We start from the raw sequence: 17923 nt of genomic DNA on the forward strand, positions 1-17923 counted from the left end.
TCCAGGAACTGGGCATGTCCAGTCTCCTTCTCCCAACCCAGTTCCCCAAAAGGCCAGTAATGGCTCAGAGCCATCCCTGGGCACTGCTTTGGAGGTTGCCAGTTTCTTACTCTTGGTTTAGGTAAAAACGATCCTCCATAAATCATATAATAATAAACTGAATTCTGGAGTGAAACTATTCATTTCCCAGGATATTCTCTGGGAGTCCAGAAAATGGGACCAGACTCCAAATTAATCTGGTTCAGGTTTTTTGGTCCTTGTTCATAGTAATGGGCTGTTTGATTTATTAAAACATTTAGTAAAACTTATGATTCAAGGCAACTTACAGTAATAGTTACATTTTCAGTTGAAACAAAAAATAAAATTTCAACTCCAATTCCCCCCCTCCTTTCCAGCTTCATGTCCAGCTCTGTACAATCAGTGGAGTCCTCTCTGCGTTACTTTTGGGAGGAAAGGGGTGAGCTTTATTCACAGTGAGGACCTAAGTTGTGCTTTCCTGGGTGGCAGGGGAAACTGCAGTCCTTGGACTCCAAACTGGATCCCACCCCACCTCCCCGGCAAAGAGCATCAAGTAGCAGGGAGCAGAGATATCCCTCTTGTGCCATTCCTGTTGAGCAGCTCCACACACAGCGACTGGCAGAGATAATGGTCCCTCTGTCAGCCCTTAGCAAAATGCTCTGTAGCAGGAGAGAGCTTCTACAGGTTCCTACCGTGCAGCCTGCAGCTTTCACCAACTTGTGGGTGGAGAAGGGGAAGGCCTCGTTGCTGAGATCCGAGTCCAGCACTTCCTGCAAGACGCTGCGGCTGCAAAGGAGGAGGAGGAAAAGCCTGGTGAGAAGGACATGGCAGCCAACAGCCCACAGATGATCTCTGCAAGGACTCCTGGCCCCAGGGCACAGCTGGAAGGAGACCCACTGGCCTGGCCAGGCCAACCTCTCTCTGACGTCTCTGCCTGCACTTCATGCCATCCAAAGTCATATACAGTCATGTGACTGACTGTAAGTGAAACATTTCATAAAATTTCTAGATTCTGCGAATTCTGAATTTGATGCCATATTTCACACACTGAGGCCAATGAATGAGAGATGACTAGGTTCTTGCCAAATGGACCAGATTCTGCTGCACGCCAGCTGCTGCTGCTGGTGGCGGAGGAAAGCACTGTCAAGTCACAGCTGATTTAAGCAAGCCCACGGGGTTTTCAAGGCAAGAGACGCCTCCCTCTGCGTAGCAACCCTGGGCGTCCCTGGTGGTCTTCATCCAAGTACTCACCAGGTGACGCTGCTTCACTTCTGCGATCTGAGGAGACTGGGCCAGCCTGAGCATTCAGACCAGGGCACACCAGCTGCTAGATACTCTTAGTTATTGATGCCTGCCAAATTTTAGACCCCAGATATCAAGATGTATCCATGTCCAGAGCATGTTCATCATCAAACCCCACAGAAGAGGATTTTTGGGAGCCGTCTCTCTTCTGCAGCAAGGTCAGCTGACCCTAAATTAAGGCGGGGACTGTGGGGTGGCCACATGCTTTGCATCGTGTTTTGCAGAGCAAAAGAAGCGCAGCTGGGAAAGTCTCTACTCAGGCTCTGGGAAAGGCCAGTCTCAAGTCGAACCAGACAGGAGTGAGCAGCAGACCTCTCCCTCAGCTTATAACACTCAAGGCCCATTTCATGGGTGGGGGGAAATACATAGCAACTCCCATTTTGCCACTTCTGCCGTACAAAAATCTGCCCCTCAGCTGGTTTTCTTCTGTTAACTTTGTTAAAAGAGACAGGTACAGATTTTGAACCCACACTGTGAAATAGTTCTTGATATATATATGGAACGAATGTTTCTTTTTTCAGTACACAGTGTGAATGATTCATAATTTTGATAAGCTTGCAAATCCCAAAATTTCAAGCTATTTTAAGAAACATCTGCCTGAAACCCCCTATCAGAAGGAGACTGAGAGTGGGAAAGGCAGTCATAGGAAAGACCCTTATGTGTAAGGATGCCTGCCTGCCTGCCAACCGAGGTCCAGATCACTCATGCCAGAGGATTCCCCTGCTCCTATCTGCAGATGTGAAAGCTGGACAATGAAAAAAGCAAGCAGGAAGAAAGTTGATTCATTGGAAAACGAGTGTTGGAGGAGAGTTTCACAGCTACTGTGGACTGTCCCAAAACTCCAAATAAGTGGGTTCTAGATCAAATCAAGCCTGACCTCTCCCTAGAAGCTAAATTGACTAAACTGTCTGGCTAACAAAGGTTGCTCCCCTCTGAACTTTGAGATTCCTCTCAGCACAGGGAAGATGACCTCTTACCTATCATCTTTGCAGGTGCCACAACAGTGCAGAGCGTTTTCTCTCACTAGTTGCAATGCTATGCCCTCTGTTATTCTAGATGGCAGATTCAGCTAGGTATTGCCCTTGTAAACAAAAATGTGTTGAGTCAATGACTCATGTTCTCCTGCATTGCCATCTGTATACAGATTTATGTTATACATATTTATACCCTGTTTTAGCCAGTATGATCGACTGCTCTGATGCACTGAAGGTCCATAGACTCTTGAATGATTTTTCTATCAATGTTACTGAGAGGTCAGCCAAGTTTCTCTACTCTGCTCTAAAGTTGTGCCAAAGGATATCACAGTAATAATTTCTGTTCATACAAGTGTACATGAAAGTTGTGTTTCTATCCTGTTTTAAAAAGGTAAAGGTGCAAGCACCAATCGTTTCTGATTCTGGAGTGACGTTGCTTTCATGTTTTCACGGCAGACTTTTTACGGGGTGGTTTGCCATTGCCTTCCCCAGTCTTTTACACTTCCCCCCCAGCAAGCTGGGTACTAATTTTACCAACCTCAGAAGGATGGAAGGCTGAGTCAACCTTTAGCTGGCTACCTGAACCCAGCTTCCGCCGGGACTGAACTCAGGTCATGAGCAAAGCTTAGGACTGCAGCTTTCCCACTCTGCGCCACGGGGCTCTTAGATCCTGTTTTACACTATATTAATTTTGTACTGTTATTTTTATGCCAATAAAAGCTGACTTGACTAAACTGAGGCTGTTGCACTGTCACTGGAGAAGACCATAATGTGAGGAAAGCTTGAAGGCAGCAGGAGAAGGGGGAGACCAGCATGAGAGGGATGGCCTCCATCAGGGCTCCGCCTCCGTCTGCAAGACTTGGGCAAGGCTGTTGATGACAGGACGCTTTGAAGGCCATTCATTCATCTGGAGGGCTCGCCTGCTCTCCCTCTCCCTCTCCCAAGTCCCTCTATTTCCTCGGCTTGGTCAAGCAGCAGCCCATTGATGCCCAAGGATGGCACCAAGTTCGGGCACTGCAGACATAACGAAAAAGGCAGGCAGATTTCCGGCAGTCCCTGCCACAACCCCTTCAGAACGATACAGGCATTCTTTATTCGGTTAAGCTTATATCCCACCCTTCCCCACAAGTGGGCTCATATAAGGAACAAAGTAAACATTAAAACATATAATTTTAAAACTGAATTTAAAACAATCAGAAACAAGATGGCAACCAAAACAAACAGCTTCAAAGCAGTCCATACCCAAGATGCTAGTCAGGTGATAATTAATAGCACTCCATTAATGCCCTCCACACATCCAACAGTGCCCCGTTGACACTCTTGGAGCCAAAGAGCATAAGAGGGCACTGAGGCAGGTGCTGTGATCAGGCCACCTCAACCCAAGGCTTGGTGGAACAACTCCATTTTACAGGCCCTGTGGAACTGTAGCAAGTCCTGCAGGGCCCTGATCTCAGATGGGAGCGTGTTCTACCAGGCCAGGGCCAGAGCAGAAAAGGCCCTGGCCCTGCCTGAGGCTAAGCAGATGCCTTTCGGACTGAGGACTACCAGGAGAAGTTGATCTGCAGAGCACAAGGCTCTCCAGGGCATAGATGGGGAGAGACAGGTGGTTGTCACCCCAAGAGGAAGAGTCCTCCCTTAAAAAAAGAAAAAACACAAGGGCCCATTGAATTGCTTACATCAGTGAGCACTAGAAGGGTTTGAGTCCACTCAGGCACCTTTAAGACCAACATATTTGAATTCTGGGTATAAACTTTTGTGTGCATGCACTTCTTCAGGTATCAGAGAGAGAGAAAGAGAGAGCCGCCCTGAGCCTGCCTAGGCGGGGAGGGTAGGATACAAATAAAATTTAATAATAATAATAAAACCACAACTCTAGATTGCACTACGATAACTGCTAGTGGCTGTGTGTATGTTGAGTGCCATCAAGTTGCTTCTAAACATATGGCCACCCTATGAATTAATGCCCTCCACACATCCTCTCCTTCACAGCCTAGTTCAGGCCTTGCAAACTGAGGGCCTCATGGCTTCCTTTGCTGAGTGGTTATGGGCCCATTTATTGGTTGTCATTTCCACAGCAATAATTGGAGATACTCCAGAGTTCAGCTGGGTCCTATTTATTTTGGGCAAACTTTGTGGAAGATTCAGGGTGAAAACACGGACTGGTGGAATGGTGACCAGCCCTCCTCTTCCTGCCTCTTTCAGCTGCACTCCCTCCCTCCCTGTGCTTTTGAGAGGGCCGTACAGCAGCTGCAGTTTCAAAGCAGTGTGCCGTGCAGGCCGCAAACTCCCAGGAACGCAAAACTGCTTGAACTCGGCAGCCATCAAGCACTGGGGTGCTTCTCAGAACAGGCCCTTGAAGTGAGAGATACCCCAAACCCTCCTGGAGTAATTTCTTTAAACTCAATGAAATATTTTAAACTTCCTTCCAGATGCCTACAGAAGTCTCCAAAAAGTTCATCTCATTGTTTTGCTTTCAGGAAAATTTCAACGCACACTTGTGACTCCACAAATACCACCCATACCTTGATTTCCTCAAAACATCGGCAAAATGGTAGTCCAATTTCTCCCACCTGCTCCTCTCACCTGGATGGTCCTTGAATGCTGATCATTCCAAGCTCTTCTGATTGATCGATCAACTGGCATTGAAACATTTTGTCCTGCAGAGTCTTGATGATGTGTGACCAGTTCTGCTGTGCTACAGCTCCCCCAATAGCAAGGTAGTAGCCCTCTCCTGCAATGGATACCAGGAACTATTAGCCAGGTATGTTGTCAAAATTCAGTAGTAGGCAAATTCCTCCAGCACACAGACACACACTGGTTTGGAAGGTGCCCCATGGGCCTAGCCCTGCCAGAACAAGCCCCCTGGACTCCCCCTAGAGACAACTTCTGGTCCCTGGGAAACTGCTCTAGACCAGGGGTGCCATGGCACCTACCCACACCTTTCCTGGTGCCTGCCACGTGTTTGTAGTAAGTGGGTGGGGCCAGGTGAGGTTTGCCTGGCAGGGCTTCTGATGAGGCACTGGCAATCTGATTGGCCATGCAGATTGAAAGAACGTTTTGATGATGACTGCCACCACGTTGTTGATTTTTTATTCACTCTTATCTGGGAGAAACGGGTTTGATTCCCTACTCCTCCACTTGCACCTGCTGGAATGGCCTTGGGTCAGCCAGAGCTCTGGCAGAGGTTGTCCTTGAAAGGGCAGCTGCTGTGAGAGCCCTCTCCAGCCCCACCCACCTCACAGGGTGTCTGTTGTGGGGGAGGAAGGTAAAGGAGATTGTGAGCCGCTCTGAGACTCTTTGGAGTGGAGGGCGGGATAGAAATCCAATATCTTCATCTACCTCACAGGGTGTCTGTTGTGGGGGAGGAAGGTAAAGGAGATTGTGAGCCGCTCTGAGACTCTTTGGAGTGGAGGGCGGGATATAAATCCAATATCTTCTTCTTCTTCTTCTTCCTCTTTCCCAGGATTTTTAAAAAATATTTTTAAAATTTCTCTTCTTTTCTCCTGCATTTAGGCTTCCTGTATGTGTGTGTGGTTTCACTTCCTGAGGTAGCCATTTTGTGGTTCGCTCTACCTCTCATGGCAGCCATTTTATGGTTCTGCCCATCACCCAGTGTCAGAATTCCAAAGATTACCCCAGCTTGGACTCTCAAAAGCCTCTGTTCCAGCAATCCTGCTAGTCTTTAAGGGAGTCAAATCTGGCTGTAAATGCCTGGACCAACTCATGGAACAGGAGAGGCCCTACTGTGACCCTTGACCAGGACAGTGAGACAGGAGAAAAAAAACAGCCCCTCTCCCAAAGCAATCCCTTAAGGACAAGCAGGTGGGGCACTCCATGGGAGATCCACAGAGTCTTCCTTGCATGTTTAAAAAATGGAAACAGCAACCGTGGAAGTCATGGATTTTGGACCCCGGCTGCAGTGGTGGGAAGAGAGGGCAATGAAACTGCAGGTTCCGTGATTCTGACCCATTCCGCTCCACTATTCTGAGCTTTAGGGGGGGAAAGAGTCTGCCTGCCTTTTCTTCCCTCCCAGGGCCAAAACCACAGCCAGATTCAGCCAGTGAAACCACACAGCAGTAAGGAGCAAAGCCCCCTTTCCCCACCCCAACCCTGGCTGAATTTAGATCTGCCTCCACTGGGGCCTGTGGCTGTTGAGAAGGCCATCTGCCAGAATCACGTATATTTCGGCCATGGAAGCTAAATGCCTCCATGTTTAGAGGCAAGAGACTTCTGAATGCTGACTGCTGGTGGGGTGAACAGAGTTGTCGCCTTCAGGCCCTGCTCCTGAACTTGGACCTTTGCTCTGATCCAGCAGGATTCCTCTTGTGTAAGTCAGATGAAGAAAAATTCCCTCCAGCCACCTGGCAGCAGATGCACAAACCCGCTGGCGGCCACCGGTGGCAAACGCAGGCTGCCCCCAGAGCTGCTTCAAGCAGCAAGTGCTGCGGCAAACTTAGTAAGCCTTGGGCTGGTTTGCCAAGGAAGAGCAGTGGCTGGGTTACAGCAGCTGATGGAGGGAGAGGCGGGGAGGATAGTGAGGATGGCCACACTGGGGCCTACTCAAAAGTAATGAAATCAAAGCTCACAGCAGCTGGCTTCTCGTCTGAAAATTAAAGACGACCTTCTCAGCAGCCGCAGGTCCCAGTGGAGGCAGATCGTGCTTAATCTGCCAGTTTGAAAAATGGCCTCATTGGGCTGCAGAGCCACAGTTGCCAACCTCCAGGTGAGGCCTGGACATCTCCTGGAATTATGACCCATCTCCAGACTCAGAGATCAGTTCCCCTGAAGAAAAAACGGCTGCTTTGGAGGGCGGGCTCTGTGGCCTTGTGCCCTGCTGAGGTCCCTCCCCTGCCCAAGCCCCACTGTTCCCAGACTCCCCCCCCCCAAGTCTCCAGAACTTTAGAAGCCTGGAGTTGGCAGCTCTAGCCAGGGTGTTTTGTGCAGAGAGCTTCAGGGCTGGCAGACGGGGGGCTTGGAGGACCACTTTGACCCAGGGCAGGCCAGGAGAAGAGCTAAGCAGGGCTCGGTCATGCCTGCCCTCAGCTGCCCTCCAAGCCACACAGGTGCCCACTTCCTGGCCCTTCCCACAGAAAGGAGACTTTGTCTCAGCGACAGAAACGATTCTGGGAAACACCAGCGGCTGTGCAGGGCTACATGCACCTCCTTACCCTCGAAGGCTGGTGCCAGTGCCGAATCCTGGCTGCCAGGAGCAATTGGACTGACAGTCAGGTCACTCTCCACTCCCCCACGGTCGTTGAGCATGCACGAGTAGACAGTCGTCCCTGGAAACAAAAAAGGAGGCCCCAGAAGGATGAAAGGGCATCACTCAATCACTGGGAGGAATGGATAAGCTCTCGTGAGCACATGAAGCTGCATTCGAGAGCCAGTTTGGTGTAATGGTTAAGTGTGCGGACTCTTATCTGGGAGAACCGGGTTTGATTCCCCACTCCTCCACTTGCAGCTGCTGCAATGGCCTTGGGTCAGCCATAGGCCTCACATTGTCCTTGAAAGGGCAGCTTCTATGAGAGCCAGTTTGGTGTAGTGGTTAAGTGTGCAGACTCTTATCTGGGAGAACCAGGTTTCTTTCCCCACTCCTCCGCTTGCACCTGCGGGCATGACCTTGGTCAGCCATAGCTCTGGCAGAGGTTGTCCTTGAAATGGCAGCTACCTGTGAGAGCCCTCTCAGCCCCACCCACCTCACGGGGTGTCTATTGTGGGTGGAGAAGACACAGGAGATTGTAAGCCGCTCTGAGTCTCTGATTCAGGGAGAAGGGCGGGGTATAAATCTACAATTCTTCTTCTTATACTGCCCCAGAGCCTAGCAGCCACTCCTCCAGGGCCTCAGGCCTGGGTCTTTCCCATCACCTGCTCCCTGGTCTCAGGAGCTGGACCCGGGATTTTCTGCAGGCCAGGCAGAGGCTCTCCCTCCTCAGGCTCCATCAAGACTGTTCTCCATCCTCTGGATCCCTCGTCAGTCTTCACTGAGCTGGGATGTCTCAAGAGAACAAGATGAGATCTCACAAAGCGATGGAGGAAGGCAACGAGGCATTGTCCCTGTGAGAAGATCTCCAGAGCAAGTGCTCAGAAAGCAGCTTCCAGCTGAGAAACGCATGTGCCATCTTCTCTTCTCCAAAGGGGAGTGCAAAAAACAAAAACAACCCCATGTATTGCATGTGTGAGCACACACAAGCATAGAATTCTACAAGTTTCAAGCATGCTGGAAAACTGTGAGAGGGTCTATTGGCCAGATTCAGCTGTGTCACAACAGGCCTGTGGTCCTACCCTCTAGAACAATTTGTAAGACATTTCTTCATGTTTTTGGTTAAGTGACCTACGGAGGTATACTGAAGGTATGTGCTGCTGTTCCACGAAAGACAGGCAGCCTGAAGGGAGGGGCACAAAGCTTGGAAAACTTGCAAGGTGTGTGTAAGGGTAAGGCAAGTTGTGATGTTGGGCTCCCCCCTCTTCCATGGCCCTGTTTGTTCAAGACTAAGAAGTCCCAAATGTTCTCTACTCCTGGCTCCAGCTCCAGGTCAGTCAGAGGACAAAGCATAAGGCCATCGCTGGTCTAAGCTCTCAGGACTATCCTTAGACACGAGGCCACATCCTGCATGCTGGGGATGACTGGGCTGGCAGCTATGTGGCTCCAGGCCCCTCTCTGCCTGTTCAACGCTGCGAGGACCAAATGCCCACTGGTGTCTTCACCTCAGGAAGAAGCGGGGGGGGGGGGGGATGCATGCACTCCGCAGTTTAATGCACAAATGGATTTAAGTACACAAGCCTCCTGTCTGACATAGTGGCCAGCCAGTTTCTCTGGAGAGCCCATAACACAGCACAAAATCTGAGGCCTTGCCTCCTGGCTGAGCACCTCTGACCCTGCAGGTTCCCTTCAGTCATCATGACAAACAAATAAGTTTTGATCAAAGAAAGGAATACACGGAATCCATGGACACATGAAGCTGCCACATACTGAATCAGAGCACTGGTCTATCAAGGTCAGCATTGCCCACTCAGACTGACAGTGGCTCTCCAAGAGCTTTCACATGAGCCACTGCTGGATCCTTTTAACTAGAGGTGCTGCTGGGGACTGAACCTGGAACTTCCTGCTTGCAAAAGAGAGGCTCTGCCACTGAGCCGCAGCCCCTCTGGATTGGATGATGCAGGCAGCAAGGCTAACTAGATTTCTCCCATGCAGAAGTGGGATGTGTGCCACTCAGCCCCTGGTTTGCGTGCAGAAAGTCCCGTTCAGTCCCCACCTGCACCTCCAGTTAAAGGGTCTCATTGGGGAAACTGCCCCTGCCAGTCAGAAGAGAGAATGCAGAGCTAGACACACCCATGGTCCGACTCAGCACATGGCAGGTTCCTCTGTTCAGTCCAAAAAGGTGACCTGTATCTCCTGAGTGGGGGTCCTTCAAGACAGAGTAAATTTAAAGGGTTCAAAGGAGCTGAGCCATGCAGGCCTCCAGCAACGGATCAGCCACTGCTATTCCTCAGGGGTTTCCCTCCCACCCACCCACCTTGGCCTGTGTTTTAAGCTGGCACCAGATATGGGGGGGGGGGGGAGAGGACATCTGGCTCAGCGTATCATTGTCTGGGAGGGGACTGTGCACACAATCCAGCGGAAAGCATTGGCAAAATTGGCACTTGCACACTGGTGTTACAGAAAATAACTAGCTTGCCATCATACCTGGGGGCTTGCCAACATCAGCCGTAAATAGCCAGTTGGCTGCCTTCCTGGCCTCAGGGCCGACAAGGTAAAATTTGCCAAAGTAAGACATGTCGAACACAGCCACTGTATTTCGGCAGGTTAAGCACTCGTTCCTGATCTAAAAATCCCAAAGACAAACACACAGGCGTGAAGGGGCCGTGCACCACAGTCCTCTTGATCACACACAGAGAGGCAAGAAAAGCTGCTTTGAAGAAGTCAGTCATGTGGCAGGCAGGCAAACGAGATAAAGAGAGCTAAGAGATCAAATCCTCCTGGATCTTTTAATATCTTATTTTTAAAAATGAAAACTTCCCTTGGAATATTCTTTCAAGTGTAACCAGCCAAGTTCACTCCTCCCCTGGAAGTCCAACCCTTTGACATTTGTCAGTCATCAGACATTGACTCTTCTCTCTGCCCCCCCTTGGGCTGCAATGCCTTTCTCAAAAGCAAAACGACCCTTGCTGCAGCCAAGAACAGCCGAGGGTTCCTTTCGGTCCACAGGGGCCTTTGGTGGGCCTGTCAGCTTTGCTCGCGGAAGACAAGCGCACTAAGCGCCTATCAGTGGATGGAAGAAAACCAGGCCAGGTTGTGTGTTTCAGGTGGGCCCTGGATTCAGCCCACAAAGGGGTGGAGAAACCTCCAAAGCCAGAGGAGAGTCTGGCCTTTATGTCCCCCGGGCAACCTGCAAGCCACCTTGGACCAAGAGGCAAGGCAGAGGATGGATGATTTCATTAATAAGCAAAATAAATGAGTTTCTTCCCAGGAGTCGAAGGAACAAAATACACAGAATCTGGCAGGTGTTTGCATAACAGCTGTTTGCATAACAGACTACAGACTCATAATTCAGCGTCTTGCTTTCAAAACGCTGGGCTGCTGCAAAAGCACAGCTCGAAACTTGTGCACATGGAGGCATCTTCCCCAGCAAGGGGAGGGAGAGGGAGGTGTTGCACCAGCGTGTCTTCTCCCTGTCAAAAGGCCCTTCTTCCTCCAGAGGTCATACTTGGAAGCTCGGAAGTGCCCCTGGTCTAGATGCTCTGCCCTGGGACTGCAGAAAAGCAGGAACAGGAACCCGGAGAAACCAGAGGCACTCCTGATCCCCCAGTTGCGGCTCTCAGGCTGCTTTCCCCCTGCCTTGCTCCCAGCAGGTGAAGTTTCCCAGCCTTCATCTCAGTCTCTGCCTGTTCCCACCCCCACCCCCACCCCATGCCTGCAGTTCCACACCCGCAAGCTAAGGACAGGCCTTTGAGGCGGCCTCCTCACCTAAACCTTGACTGCAGGGCAGGGCTTGCAAGATCTCAGCAAGGGTGTTAACAATACAACATTTTGGAGGACATTAATTCATAGAGCTGCCAGAAGTGACTTGATGACACTTAACACACAGGGGTCAACCTCCAGGTGATGGCTGGACATGTCCTTGTATTACACCTGATTTCCAGGTGACAGAAATCAGTTCAGCTGGAGAAAACGGCCAGGCCAAGCCTGCTTAGCTTCTGAGATCTGACAAGACTGAGCTAGCCTGGGCTGTCCAGGTCAGGGGCCTACATTAGGCTCCTCATAAGAAGAGCAGAAGGCACAATAATGCCCGTGGCCCCCCTTCTTCCCTCAGCCCAGTGGCAGAGCACCTGCCTTGCATGCCAGAGGGGCCAGCTACAACCTCTCCGACTTCTTGGCAAAGCAGCTCAGACAGGTGGGGGAAAAGAGCTCAGGAAGGATGGCCCCAGAGCACACTAATTCATGCAGCAGATCAGCACTTTAATGCCAGGAGCTCCTGAAGCAGAATTTTTGCTCACAAGACTCCACAGCTTAGAGGGAGCATTGCTGCCCACCGTAGCAGACAGAGGGGGCTCATGTGCCCACCTTGCCCTGCCATGGGTGTGCCGAGCAGAACACATCCTGGGACACTGGGGAAGGGCTGGGCACCAGGCCCTAGTTCTGGGCAGAGCTGCCTGCTGACAGTCCCTGCTTCCAGTTAAACCTGGTCATTCTGAGAAGGAGCACAAACATTGTTTCTGGAGTGCTTTCTGTCACTTGGGAAGGCAGCAAACACTCCAGAAATACTCTCTCCATCATGGACTTGGGAAGGGTGTTCATTCCATTGACCGTCCATTGACTGTCTGAGAGCCAGTTTGGTGCAGTGGTTAAGTGCGCGGACTCTTATCTGGGAGAACCGGGTTTGATTCCCCACTCCTCCACTTGCACATGCTGGAATGGCCTTGGGTCAGCCATAGCTCTCTTATCTGGGAGAACCGGGTTTGATTCCCCACTCCTCCACTTGCACATGCTGGAATGGCCTTGGGTCAGCCATAGCTCTCTTATCTGGGAGAACCGGGTTTGATTCCCCACTCCTCCACTTGCACCTGCTGGAATGGCCTTGGGTCAGCCATAGCTCTCTTATCTGGGAGAACCGGGTTTGATTCCCCACTCCTCCACTTGCACCTGCTGGAATGGCCTTGGGTCAGCCATAGCTCTCTTATCTGGGAGAACCGGGTTTGATTCCCCACTCCTCCACTTGCACCTGCTGGAATGGCCTTGGGTCAGCCATAGCTCTCTTATCTGGGAGAACCGGGTTTGATTCCCCACTCCTCCACTTGCACATGCTGGAATGACCTTGGGTCAGCCATAGCTATCTTATCTGGGAGAATCGGGTTTGATTCCCCACTCCTCCACTTGCACATGCTGGAATGACCTTGGGTCAGCCATAGCTATCTTATCTGGGAGAACCAGGTTTGATTCCCCACTCCTCCACTTGCACATGCTGGAATGACCTTGGGTCAGCCATAGCTCTCTTATCTGGGAGAACCGGGTTTGATTCCCCACTCCTCCACTTGCAGCTGCTGGAATGGCCTTGGGTCAGCCATAGCTCTCTTATCTGGGAGAACCGGGTTTGATTCCCCACTCCTCCACTTGCAGCTGCTGTAATGGCCTTGGGTCAGCCAGAGCTCTCTTATCTGGGAGAACCGGGTTTGATTCCCCACTCCTCCACTTGCACCTGCTGGAATGGCCTTGGGTCAGCCATAGCTCTCTTATCTGGGAGAACTGGGGTTGATTCCCCACTCCTCCACTTGCACTTGCTGCAATGGTCTTGGGTCAGCCATAGCTCTTGCCTGAGTTGTCCTTGAAAGGGCAGCTGCAGTGAGAGCCCTCTCAGCCCCACCCACCTCACAGGGTGTCTGTTGTGGGGGGAGAAGATATAGGCGATTGTAAGCTGCTCCGAGTCTCTGATTCAGAGAGATGGGCAGGGTATAAATCTACAATTCTTCTTCTTCTTTCTCATTTGGCTTTGCACTAGGAGCCTTCACAAGTGGTCCATTGCTCCCAGGGCTGAAAACCCACCCGGCCCTCTCCCTCCTCTGCTGGTCTTCTACTTGAAGGGATTATAAGGGGAATCCCCGTGTGCTTTGAACAGCTGCCCCCCCCTCCAAATTAGGCAGCCTGGCCTGCCAGGGCACTCACTCCTCATGACCCGGCTGCTGGCCGGCCTCTCCTTCCATACTCACCACTGGGTGATGAGGGGGAAAGTCAAAAGTGTACTCATCCGACAGCAGCCGCTTATAGGCATAGTCCTCGTGAGGGTTGTGGCCATAGGCCCCATAATAGTCGTAATCCCAAACCTACACAGGAAATGGTGAAAATAAGAACCAAAGAATGGAATGTTTCTGACACCACCTGGAAGGTCAAAAGGCACAAGACTCTGCATGGGACTTCTCACAAGACTCTGCATGGGACTTCTGTGCTGCAGGGGTGGGGTGTGGAAGGAGTCTGATCACAGCTCCCCCCTCCCCAAGAACTCTGCCCACTGCAGGGATCCTGGTTACTGCAGGCAAGCTGGGGAGCTCATGGGCTGCTATCAACTGTCTCATCATGGAACAAGCCAAGGCTGATCACCCCTGCCCATTTCTCTGGAGTGGAGTCTCAGATGATGTCTGGGCAAGCTGGCAACTGGCCTCCCATGGCAGACAGAACATCTCTGCCCTCCCCCACCCTCTGCCCCCACCTTTCAGGAGACAGTGGACACACCCAGGCTGTCAATGCATGTAGCAGAGAAATGTGGAAAGCTGAAGTAGGAGAGTGAATTGCAGAACGTCTGGGCATTTGTAGGCAACGCTCTGTTTGAAGCCTTATCCATGTTTTAAAAGCCACAGAAGAACTCCCATCAGGCAGAAAGCTCACACTGCGCTCTAGGAAAAACAGCTCTAGCTAGGGCTGCCAACCTCCAGGCGGGACCTGGGGATCCCCCAGAATTACAACTCATGATAGACTACAAAGGTCAATTCTCCTGGAGAAAAGGGGTGCTTTGGAGGGTGGGCTCTGGGGCCTTGCACCCCACCGAAGTCCCTGTCCTCCCCAGGCCCCACCCCCAAATCTCCAGGATTTTCCCAAGCAGGATCTGGCAACCGTTCCCCCCAACCCCCATCAGTGGCCACAGAGGACCTGCCAACCCTCGGCCTAGCACAGCCCTTCTTTATCTCCTGGTCTGGTTTTCTGTTTGTGGGTGATGTTTAATGTAGCAGAGGAAGGAAAAGTCTGAAGCCTTCAGTGAGGTGCTCCATCTCTCCATTTTGTTCTGCTGCAGGCCCAGAGCCAGCTGAAAGTTTGCAAGTGTTTGAACAACTCCGTGATAAGAAATCACTGGATTTTATACCCAGACATGTGTAAACTAGCCTTAAGAAGGAAGGGATTTACCTGCGTAGTCTGGATAGAGGTGTTTCAAAACAGGCCTGTGAGGAGATCCTGCCCAGGTCTGTCCAAATAAAGCCTGAACATCAGACTTCACCTTTCTGGCACAAGTTCTGCTCTAGTCATCATGCTCATGCAGAACTGCCCTTGTCCGTGGCATCCGGCAGAGTGAGGCTGAAAGGAAGCCAAGGAGAAGCCCCTCCTGCCTCAAGGCAGCCTGTTCTGGGATAGCCAAGGGGGCCGGAGGATGGGAGGAGCCTACGCAGTCTCTGGAACTCTGTTTCTGCTGCATGGAGCTACTGCCAATGCAGAGATCCTCAACATGGTGCCCACCAACACCTTTCCTGGTACCCACATGTTTTTAGAAATTGGGTGGGCTTTTGCCCAGGATGGCTTCTGATTGGCCAGTGGAGATTAAATTGGCTATGCGGATTTTTAAAAATGTTGCTTTGGCAGCAGCCTTCATTGTGTGTCTGACGGTGTGCTGTGGCAGCCATTTTGTGGCTGGCTCCGCCTCCTGCAGCAGCCATTTTGTGGCTGTGCTCACCACAATGTGTCAGAATGCCAAAGGTGTCTGCAGGCTCAAAAAAGTCGAGGATCTCTGAGCTAAAACAGCAACCCGGCAAGGTGTCTTTTGGAGAGAAGCAGCAGGAAGATAAGAACAAGGAGTGGGCAGCAGGAGACCCTTTGTGGGGGGCGGTTCAGGCAAGAAAGTTGCCTGAACCGTGATGGTTACAGGCCTGACCATACCAGGAACTAAAGGCAGAAAAGACCCAGAGTGAGAGCCAGCTTTTGCTCTCTACAGCTGGCATGGCCCTTGCCCAATGCATGCCCCCCCTCCCGCCAATCCTTACCTGTGCCTTGCCCCGTGGACTGAACCAGCCTGGCCTCTCCCACCCATGTCTCTCCTGAAAGACGCAGCCTTGCTGCAGCAGCTCCTGTGGAAGGAAGGAAGGAAGAAGTGGGAGGAGGGGAGGCAGAAAGGAGACCTGGAAGAACCCCCCCCACACACTCCCTTCAAACAAAGCTGCTTTGTTCCTATCAATGTGTGACTGTCACCTACAAGACCCTCCCCAAGGGATGGGAACTTCCTGGAAATTTTGGGGTGGTGGTGTAGAATGCCATACAGTCCACTCTCCAAAGCAGCTGTTTTATCCAAGGGGACACATCAGTTGTAATTAGGGGAGATCTCCAGGCCCCACCTGGAAGCTGGGAACCCTAGGAGTGATTTATTTATATCTTTGGCTCCTAGTTGCCCACTGTTCCATTGTCATCTGCGGAGAGCTGATGAGAAGCGCATCTAGACCCAATCTGTTCAGGAGAGCCACGGATGGATCAGATTCCCAGACCAGTTGATAACAAATGGCAAATCCAGATTTGCCCTTTTGTATTAGAATAGGCTTGCCAATCCCCAGGTCCCAGCAGGGGTTCTCCCGCTTTCCCAGGCTCCTTCCCGCCCCCAGTCAGCTGGCCGTGGGGGGGGGGGAGCCCTGTCCCCACAGCCCCCATGTGACTTTCCACCTCCGGAGGCTCCAGTCTCTGATTGAAAGGCTTCCTCTTGGGATGGGGTGTCTGTGTTACTTTGAAGAAGTTGGCAACAACTCGTGAGTAGAGAGGCCAATCCCTCGCTTCAGAGTCACCAGAAACGGGGGGGGGGGGAGGGGAAATGTCTGCTGAGCACTTCATTATTCCCTATGTGGAGATCGATTCTCATAGGGTATAGTGGGAGATTGATCTGGAGGTATTGGGGGCTCTGGGGGGGGCTGTTTTTTGAGATAGAGGCACCAAATTTTCTGTATAGCATCTAGTGCCTCTCCCCAAAATACCCCCCAAGTTTCAAAACGATTGGACCAGGGGGTCCAATTCTATGAGCCCCAAAAGAAGGTGCCCCTATCCTTCATTATTTCCTATGGAAGGAAGGCATTTTAAAAGGTGTGCTGTCCCTTTAAATGTGATGGCCAGAACTCCCTTGGAGTTCAATTATGCTTGTCACACCCTTGCTCCTGGCTCTGCCCCCAATGTGTCATGGCTCCACCCCCAAAGTCCCCAGATATTTTTTGAATTGGACTTGGCAACCCTATATTAGAATAACAGAATCATAGAATTGGAAGGGACCTCCAGGGTCATCTAGTCCAACCCCCTGCACAATGCAGGAAACTCACAAACACCTCCCCCTATATTCACAGGATCTTCAGTGCTGTCAGATGGCCATCCAGCCTCTGCTTAAAAACCTCCAAGGAAGGAGAGCCCACCATCTCCCCAGGAGGAAGCCTGTTCCACTGAGGAACCGCTCTAACTGTCAGGAAGTTCTTCCTAATGTTTAGCCAGAATGTGGAACCTTATCAAAAGCCTTACTGAAATCAAAATAACCAATGTCTACAGCATTCCCCTGATTGAGCAGTATTATGTGAAGCCTAGGCCTAGAGACCAGTGTGGGAGTAGAAAGCAGACACAGCCTACAATCCCCACAACGCTTGGTGCCCGCTGTAACTAATCAGTGTCCAGGGATTGTGGGCTGTGGAACTGGGTTCTTTTCTCTCCCAGAGTCAGGCTGGGAGGACAGTCTGTGGCTGAGAGAAGGACCCTCACTCAGAAGGCGGCCTGGGGAAAGGGCTAGGCGGGGGAGGACAGGTTAGGGTTCCCTTTCTCCACTGTTATATCTGTGAAGCCCCTTGCCCTGTTTAAGCACCCCTCCCTGTATTCATAAACCTTTATCTGCCTGGTCTTGGCTGGGCTTGGGAGGGTCCTCTGGGCCTTCCCAAGGGACCATCAACCCAGAGTGGCGGCAGCATCGGGTGGCACCCCCCTCTGGGTCATGACAAGCTTCCTTTCCAGGGCTGCTGCTGCTGCTGCCTTGCTTTCCCCCCAGCTGCCTCTGTGGTACTTTGCTTCCTGCTCCACTCTCTCTCGCACCCAGAGAGCTCCGTGGCTGCTTTGTGCAGGAGAGAGACAAAGCCAAGACTGCCCCCCCACACCTGCCTTCTGCTTGCCACGCCTGAGTTCCTCGGCTAAAAGGGGCATTCTTGGCTGGGCTTGGGAGGGTCCTCTGGGCCTTCCCAAGGGACCATCAACCCAGAGTGGCGGCAGTGTTAGGCAGCAACCCATCTGGGTCATGCACCCCCAAACAGTTCTTCCTACATCCGGCTGGGTGTGATGAGCTGGGGACGAGGCTCTCCTGGAGACGGGCCTCGGAGTGCAAACAGGACCTGTCCAGGCGGCCTCGCTGCCATCGGGATGCACATCT

General features: G+C 51.6%; 1 protein-coding gene across 1 annotated transcript in view; it reads right to left on the reverse strand.

Annotated features, from left to right (window-relative positions):
* Nucleotides 1-17923, reverse strand: part of SARDH (sarcosine dehydrogenase) — a 96696-nt gene that overhangs the window by 24460 nt on the left and 54313 nt on the right. The window contains exons 12-17 of the mRNA XM_060251052.1: nucleotides 15534-15617; nucleotides 13500-13613; nucleotides 9982-10120; nucleotides 7463-7576; nucleotides 4878-5025; nucleotides 711-804 (exon numbers count right to left, since the gene is read on the reverse strand). Coding sequence (XP_060107035.1) covers nucleotides 711-804; nucleotides 4878-5025; nucleotides 7463-7576; nucleotides 9982-10120; nucleotides 13500-13613; nucleotides 15534-15617 — 693 coding nt within the window. The remainder of the gene's footprint in view (nucleotides 1-710; nucleotides 805-4877; nucleotides 5026-7462; nucleotides 7577-9981; nucleotides 10121-13499; nucleotides 13614-15533; nucleotides 15618-17923) is intronic.

Source organism: Heteronotia binoei, chromosome 12, assembly GCF_032191835.1.
Source record: "Heteronotia binoei isolate CCM8104 ecotype False Entrance Well chromosome 12, APGP_CSIRO_Hbin_v1, whole genome shotgun sequence".
Taxonomy (NCBI): domain Eukaryota; kingdom Metazoa; phylum Chordata; class Lepidosauria; order Squamata; family Gekkonidae; genus Heteronotia; species Heteronotia binoei.